Here is an 8912-nt window from a genome sequence, read left to right as displayed (position 1 = left end):
TATGGCTCATCAACTTTATCCCTCTGTAGTTACTACAGCTCTGCACATCACTCTTGTTCTTGAAAATTGATACCAGTACACTTCCCTGTTCCTCTCTCCTACACATATATGTATGTATGTATGTATGTATATGTATATATATATATATATATATATATATATATATATATATATATATATATATATATATATATATATATATATATATATATATATATATATTGACTGGCATGTTAAACAGATCTTTAGGAATGATTTTTCTTCTGCAGATATGCTCAAAAAACACCAAGTCCTTGCAATTGTTATATCTGGGCTGGATTACTGTAATTCCTTATGATAGACTTTTCTTTTCCTAAAAGGTCCCAGAAGAGGCTTCAATTGATCCAAAACACTGCCACTAATGTGCCATCTAAGACTAGGATGAGGAAAAAAACCTGATTCATCCTGATTTGTATTTAAAATCTTTCTCCTCAGCACGAAGCCCTGAATGATCAGACTTTATATAGACCTCATTTACCACAGGACCACCATATTATTCCAACAGAGCACTTCATTCTCAAACTGCAGGCTTATTTGTGATTTGTAGTTTATGTAAGTAGAATGGGAGAAAGAGCCTTCAGATATCTGGCCCTTCTACTGTGGAACCAGATCCTAGTTCGGGCTTGGAAGACATTAACTCTTTCCGCTTATAAGATTAGCCTTTAACGTTTGCTATTATAGGTGCAAGGTACTTGAGAGACTTTGTTTGATGCACCAAGTACATCTCCCCCACTCCCCTTTTTTTCAGTCCGTGTGCATTTATATACCAGTACTGCATGTTATAAACTTTTGTCAAATTTTTCCTGAAACCTTTTTTTGTTGTTTCTGGTCTCCCCTTTCCCCTCACCAGCCACTGCAGTATGCTACCTCTTTCAACCCTTCCTTAGGTTTCTTCCTGTAAAAAGGACGGTCTTCCCCAGTGTCGCAAAGTGTTTGCTCATAGGGCATTATATGAATGTTAGGGTGTTTACCTTACAGCACAAAAAACTGGTTATATGAAAATAATATATGAAAATATATGAAAATAAATGGATAGAACTGAACTGAATTAATTAGTAGAAATGCAATAATACATCTGCAATGTTTTTATAACTTATATTGACCACTGAAGCAAAATCAAAGATCTTAAATAGTCCCTGTGCAGAAAAATAGTAGAAGCATAAACAGTAGGCAAATGAACAGCAGCTGCACTTGAAAAATAGCTTTATTAAATTATAAAAAAATAGGCTTGATGCAGTTAATACCACATGGAGCAGGTCCATAGGCAAAAAAGTCTATTAAATATTCAGTACAGTCATTCCAGAAGTTACATATACCCTTGGAGAAAGTGTTAATGAGTGAGGGGAAAGTGCATATTAAGCTCTCAGTGTCAATATTTTCTTTTGTCAAATTTAAAATAGAATAGAATAGAATAGAATTCAACTTTATTGTCATTGCACATGCACAGGTACAGGGCAAAATTTCATTTCAGGAGCAGAATTATATATAGTTCACATAAAAAAATACATTACTTTTTGTTTGTGTTATATATTTATTAAATGAGTATGTTATGATGTTGTATAGTGATGGTTTGCCACCAATGACCTTAATTAAAAATCATTCTAAATATTTTATTAGCTATGGTCTAATATTCTAGGTAAAGGTAGGTAGGTAAAAAGAACCCTAGCCACAGAGAGAAATTAACAGACTACATAATTAAAGTAAACGTCATATATAATGTTACCTGAATGATTCAAAGTGAACATGCAAACAGTGTTATGTAGAAGAGTAATTATTCACTTCATCTACTCGTGTATGCAGACTGGCCATGTATTCTTATGCTTTTCATCAACAGTTTGATTTGGTAAGAAAAAAAGTGTAATTTAACCTTCATATTCACAGTCAAGTGACTAAAAAATAATATTCCTAAAAAGAACCCACAAACATTTAAGTCACATTTTCTACTATATTAAGGTCAGATTTAGTGTGAATGGACACACACTAAAGATGGCAGTCAGCTCTATGCTTGTACTTCATCTTCATCTTCGGCGTCAATTGGTATGGTTTCCATGCCGATCTTTCCCATGGCGAAATTGATGAAGACCTGTGAAGGTTCAGCAATAATGTAAGAGCCATGTCAATATGAAAGGCAATTATTTTTCTCTGACCTGCTTAATTTTGGCTGGTCCGTTTCCCAACCCCCCCACCCCTCCTGTCCTGTCTTCTGCCTATAGTATGTTCCAATCCCCAAGCCTCAAAGGGGTAAAGTGGTTGAAGAGTATCAGCACTGGCTGCATATAAAGCTCTTGGATTCTCACCCTAACTCATATTCCATTTATTTTCCCTCAGGCCTCCCCTCTGTCAGTTTCCCTCTGCCTCTTTTAAACTTTCTCTTTCTCTGTCTTTCACTCCCACTCAGCTTTCTTGTGTCCCTGCTTCTTTTCCCACCTCTCTTCTTCTCTCACTCCCCGTCGCTTTTTTCTGTCCCTTGCCACCATCAACCCACACCTACAAAAACCTCACACTAGTTCTTCCCCTCTCTCAGTTTATGTTGTCTCTTTTTTTTCTCACCTCATCCAGTGTGGTCTGGCTCACAGAGAAGTGCTTGATCTGCAGAGCAGTCTTGTTGGACTCCAGCTGGTCGAAGATGTCAGCCAAACCTCCAGGAGCAAATGGGACGTGGTACTCCACCACAGCCGAGTGCTGGTCCTGTGTGTTGGAAAAGGATGCCAAATGTGAGGTAAAAAGTTAAAAGAAAGTGCTCGTTCTTCTTTAACTATAATTTGATTCTTGCACTTGTATGAAGAAAATAAAATCCTTCTTAATCTTACAATGCTGCAAACATTATTTTGGGGGTAGAAAATCTACATTTTTTTTAAAATACTGTATACGCACTGTACTTTTGGTAAGGGCTCTGGGCACAGCAGGTTCTTATATAATGAGTTTCCTTCTATTCTTAGCTGAGCAAGTCAGCATTATAATGAAGAAAAGTCCACATGGGCAGCGAGGTATCAGACAAAGTTCATTTTTTATAGATTCTTTAATGGTGCACTGATCATTATTATCATATTAACACTGATTCAAACGTGTACAGGGAACACGGTTAATCACAGTGACAAATACACAAAATGATCACCCAGCTCGGAAGGTAACCCCATGCTTAAATGACTGATTTAGCGCTTTCACGGGCAACAACTTTGCTATTTTGGTTCACTACCACATTCCCTCAGGAGTTGGTGAAGAGTGAGGCAGATAGAAACATGACACCAAATTAGTGCTTATGCTGATTCATGTCTGCTGGATGTGTAAATAAGCAACTGTTTGCTAACACGTTTGCCTTAAACACTGACAAATATAGCCATATTTATATATCCATCTGTTATATATAATTATATACCAGAAACATAAACGATCTAAAAGACCTTGGAATACTGCCAGGATTTGTCACAATCACTGCATCTGTGGATTTATTATATTAGTTTGTTAGGCAAATAATAAAGGATGGAAATAATACCCAAAAAAGGCTCATAATTTAAGAGTATCTTGCCTTATTAATTATCAGTTGATCATTAATGCCTCGTGTACTTTAGAGTTTATAGTGTATATTTAAAAATATGCACAGAAAGTAGTCAAGAGTCCTTTTTTTACCAAGTACTCTTGACTGCTCTGGATAACTCACCTTGAGATAAGTGCTGGGGAATCTGCGCTGCATGAAGCTAGTGATTTTCCCTACGTCACAAGAGGCCTCAGCCAAGTACATCTTCACAGTGAACCCATTGCCAAACCTGCACAAGGGAGATTTTATGAACAAAGCAGAGTTTTTACATGTCTGAGGCATGGGGCTCTGGTGGTGGAGTGAGAGAGAGTGTGTGTGTGTGCGTGCGTGCGTGTGTGTGTGCGTGTGTGTGTGCGTGCGTGTGTGTGTGTGTGGTGGAGGGCACTGTTCTTACAAATTAAATTGAGCATTCAACTGCACAAAGGACCATGGGGGGCAAGAAAGAGAGGCAGTGGAGACAGGGTGTGGAGAGCAGTAATGGCAGGGTTGTAGGATGAGGAGAGGTCACTAACCTGTTCTTAATGTGCTGCAGGGAGCCCAGGCATCGGAACTGACCTTTCACCATGATGGCAAGACGACTGCACAGTGCCTCACATTCCTCCATGCTGAGATTTGGAGACAAGGAGGGAAAGATAAAAGGTCATACAAAGGTCCATTAGGATAAAAGTAATTACCCATGCCAGCTGTCACACAGAAATAAATATATATATATATATATATATATATATATATATATATATATATATATATATATATATATATATATATATATATATATATATATATATATATATATATATATATATATATATATATATATATATATATATATATATATATCTATACATACACATACACATACACACACACACATATATATGTTATTACATTTGTTATCAAGAGTATGCTGTGGGAAAAAGATTGAATGGCTTTGTCCTAGAATGCTAATCATCTCTGCACAAATCTCTCCTTTGTGCTGAGGTCATATAATGGGTGCATGATATCTTCTAACCTGTGGGATGTGAGAACCACAGCACACTTTCCTTTCACTTCCTCAGAGATGATTTTCCATAGGTGACGCTTAGTACGAGGGTCCATGCCAGAGCTTGGCTCATCCTGTGGATAACGGAGGAATGAGACAAGAATAGAGGAATGGTCAAAACAGCATAAAGGCATCAAATGAAAACATGGAAGGCAGCATGTAGCAAACACAGCGTAGTGCATACAGTAGAGGGAAGGGCACAGCAAAGAAGAGAGAGTAAACACATATATAAATGCAAAATAGGAATGGGGATGGGAGGTCCAGTGTTGCATGCAGAGCAAACAACAGAGAAATGAAGACAAATCAAACAAGGGAGCACTGGTTACTGAAGAAAACACGGGGAGGAAAAGGGAATAGCTGAAGACAAAAAGGGATGGAAAAAGAGAGAGAGGATTTGATGGAGACATAGGCACAAACAAACTTAAAAGCTACAGGCAAGACCCCTCGGGTAAGCTTGGGTAAGCAGACTAATTAACTATATGCGATCTGTCAAGTCTAAGTGATCGATATCTGCTTTCCTTCAAAGACCATTTCAGGAAGAACGGTGCAGAGTTAGTTTAATATTTGTTGTCTGGTGACTTGTTAGGAAATTAAATGTGCAGCTACAGCAGTGTGAACAGGTGTGTTCTCACCAGGAGAAGGATTTGTGGATTCCCGATGAGAGCCAGCGCTGTAGAGAGCTTCCTTCGGGTGCCACAACTGTAACCGTCGGTAATGATGTTTCTGTGGTAGTTGAGCTGCAGCCTCTTCAGTAGGTAGTTCACCAGCTACAGAGGAAACATGCAGGGGATTACAAAGTGGATGGACAAAATAACAAACAGCACACGTGAGAGGACTCTAGTTTGGCATTCACTAATCCCAGCCAGAATGTGACTACACAGATAGGTTACATTGTAATAATTTTTAATTAGCAGTCTGTTTTCTTTTTTAATTGGTGGTGCAGCACCAGTGGTCAAAGCAAATCATTTATTTATTACTGCATGGACTACCACCTGTAATCTTCTTTTTAGACACTTTACATGCTAAGTGATAAGCACGAGATTAATGATAGAAAACAACAATAATTAAAGGTAATAAAATTTGCTTTGCCTTTTTCCATCCATGTTTATATCAGAAGCAGAATACTTTATTAATCCCTAAAGAAATTATGTTATGTATGCTCTTTATGTATTATATATATCTGAATGTAGATCATGGAAATGTCCAAACACCGTCTGTTGTAAACTGCTAATCATTGCAGGGGATGTGTAATGGTCTTTCAGTGATGTAACAGGAGTCGATAGGTCTAATGATTGCTCCTCGTGGCTGTTTGACCCCCTGCCTTCACCCCAAAGCAAAATGAGACAGTGTTATAGACTACCATGCTGCTCCTAGCTTCAGCCACATGATAAAGCTTCAAACAGTTGCTGTTCCTTAACAGCCAAATCACAACTCCAGTCACTTCAAGACGCTTTATATTGTAAGGTAGAGACTCTAAGATAATGCAAAGAACTCAACTGGAGACCCTCAGTGGAGATCTAATATATAACTACACATACTTGTTTTCACAACAGGAAAATATAGATTTACATGATAAAAGGTAAAGGTGGATACTATTTCTTACTGCCAATTTTATATTCCTGTTACACGTGTAACCGCTTTCTCCCATTTCGTCCAGTACAGCCACACAACAAATAACTAAGGTATCTATCTATTCCACTTCCATGAATATTTAATTATGTTTGTACAGCAGTGATGACTTTACACTGTGACTTTATTCTATCTAAACTCTATGCAGTCCCGGGGCTGCAGAAGCTGATGCAGTATAATCCATTTGGTGCATGGCAGTTGATCCTGTGTGTTAAACCCAGCAGGGATCAAAAACCCTTAATGACTTATAAACATTTCAGTCACTTAAAACTCTTCAAGGCTTCCCTGTTAATCAAATAAAATAGTGTGCTGTAAATACAACTACATTTTCAAATAGCTTAAAGTGATTTCCCATTGGTAGGCTTTAGTCTTTTTCCCATTAGTTGGCAAATTTGGAAACCAGATCGATGAAGCAAGTTAATGCAATAGATACCTTCACATAGAGTCTCTGCTGTTTCTCTGTAAGACAATTCGCCTTTTGTCTAGAGTTTTCATTACCATTCACTGTTTTTAAAAGTTTTATACTAGACAATTTCATACTAGACAAATACACAGTATTTTGTTATGTGAATGATAAAGACTGGTAACATAGACTATTCCTCATGCAGCAGGTTCAAATCAAAATATGATGTTTTTATGTTCTCTCATAAAAGCTGCTTTCTATCACCTTTGATGTTACAGCTCATTAAGCCAACAAAACCATGTCAATGCAAAATGACCCCATTAAGGCCTGTCTCATTATGCACAGCTAGGGGACTGTCAGTAGGAGACAACATAAGAGGAACTCTATATATAACCTCAGCTTTGAGAATTAGCCTGATGCTGCTGCAGTTGCCATTATAACCATTGTTGTCAGTATACCGACCGGAGAGGAGGGGCTGTAACAACAGCAGTGAGGGTGATTAGTGTCAGACAGATCCATTTCTGTGCTTTACTGTCTGTGTAAGCATGTGTATCTATGTGCAGCACTCTTGGTAATGTGCGTGCTCAATTCTGTTGGTAAAATGCCTGAGACTGTCAGAGACAATGTTTTTGTTGTTCTTCATTCTGACCTCAAAATGGTGCAAAGAAAGAGAAAAAAGCAGACAGCGCTTACAGCTTGTCATGATATTTTCCACAATTTTTCACACTCCTAAGAGCTGCTTATTTTTGTTCTTCTCTGTCTTTCAAAAAAGAAATATTGATGGGATATTGATATTGAGCACACATCACGTGCTGATTGGTTGCTCTGCAGAGTCCTCTAATAAGCAGACACACTCAGCAATCACCACAGAAGCAAGATTGATTAGGTCTCAGGAATGATAAATGAGAAGATTGAGGCTTTAGTGGCATGTCAAATAAGATTCTCCCGTCATAAAAGCAGAATTTAAATATACATTTTTCCGCAGTAATGCATACTACATCAGCTCAATTCTGATGTTTGGACTGCGCAAGCTGACAACAAAAGCTTTTTCATTTCGCTACAGATTCTACAGCTTTCATCACACATCATTCATTGCTGCACACTTTCTGATTCAGTATGCATAGGAGCAGCATCAGCTTCTAGTCCTGCGCTGGAAGTGCACCTTTGAATTTATATCAGATCCCGTGTCACTTTTTGAATGCTATTGTCACTTGGCAAAGTGACAATAGGCACCACTGCGTCTGCAGCTCTTCCTTACCCGGTCTGTCTCCCACTTTGAGATGCCACGTATGCGAGCATAGAAGTACAAATGCTCTTCTCCAGTGAGCAAATCATCCAGTGCATCCACTTGAGGACAGTAGCCGATGTTAATTCCTTGTTTCCGGCACTCCATGATGTCTACCAAATGTCTGGGGGGAAAACACACACAAAGAAAGATTTTCTTAAGCAGCATTCACCACATGATGTGGGACAGGCATGTAGGGTGTTTCAGAGGATCTGCTGTCTGTGGGGTGCTATCTAGCTTGCTAATATCCACTTTATATACTGACAACACAGCAGGACTGTACATTGCTACTTGTATGAAAGCTCTTCAGATACATCTTTAAGATAAAATTGCTAGTTTCTAAATCCCAAAACTATCATATTCAAATTTTCCCCAATAAAAAATTAATAACATCCCTCATATGTGAATGATTGCATTACGTAATTAAATTTTGGAATTACCTATGCACCTGTACCAATAAAATGAAATTCTTTCTTGTAAATGTTTAATTCTATAAGTCATCTTTATTTTGCTGGAATGTGTACATACTTATCCTGACATCTCTGCATCACTTTAGTGTGCAGCTAAAATGCAAGAGTGGTCATAAAAACACAACTATTCCCGCTAAGTTAATCCAGCGGTGGAAGAAGGGGGTAATAAAGAAAAACAGATTAAATACAAACATGCACTAGGCAACATTCACATGTTACATAAAGCTTACCCATCCCAGTCCTTGATCTGTGCAGTGCCATCAGTGGGGCTAACGTCTCCAGTCAACATCTTGAAGGTGGTAGTTTTTCCTGCTCCGTTCACTCCCAGCAAGCCAAAGCACTAAAAATAAACACTAGTTTCTTAGTAACTTCAAGCATTTTGCTATTATGCAGTATTGTGACATAAAGCTGGGCTCTTTAAAGATTAGCCAGGTCAGTATTTAGTGCTGCAAAACTATGTAAAAAAGAAGTGTGTCCAAAGAAAACTTTTTCATACAACCAGACATCTG

The 8912-nt window shown here is 38.1% G+C and overlaps 1 protein-coding gene across 2 annotated transcripts in view; it reads right to left on the bottom strand.

Moving 5' to 3' along the window:
* Positions 1–1225: 1225 nt before the first annotated feature.
* abca12 (ATP-binding cassette, sub-family A (ABC1), member 12) overlaps positions 1226–8912 on the bottom strand; it is a 43422-nt gene continuing 35735 nt past the window's right edge. For both annotated transcript variants that reach the window (XM_026144647.2, XM_026144648.2), the window contains exons 44-51: positions 8634–8743; positions 7907–8057; positions 5249–5383; positions 4587–4690; positions 4087–4179; positions 3698–3803; positions 2590–2727; positions 1226–2122 (exon numbers count right to left, since the gene is read on the bottom strand). In XM_026144647.2, coding sequence (XP_026000432.2) covers positions 2039–2122; positions 2590–2727; positions 3698–3803; positions 4087–4179; positions 4587–4690; positions 5249–5383; positions 7907–8057; positions 8634–8743 — 921 coding nt within the window. In that variant the 3' untranslated portion in view covers positions 1226–2038. The remainder of the gene's footprint in view (positions 2123–2589; positions 2728–3697; positions 3804–4086; positions 4180–4586; positions 4691–5248; positions 5384–7906; positions 8058–8633; positions 8744–8912) is intronic.

The sequence above is a fragment of the Astatotilapia calliptera genome, chromosome 16 (assembly GCF_964374335.1).
Source record: "Astatotilapia calliptera chromosome 16, fAstCal68.1, whole genome shotgun sequence".
Classification (NCBI taxonomy): domain Eukaryota; kingdom Metazoa; phylum Chordata; class Actinopteri; order Cichliformes; family Cichlidae; genus Astatotilapia; species Astatotilapia calliptera.
This window is presented reverse-complemented; position numbering and strand designations above follow the sequence as displayed.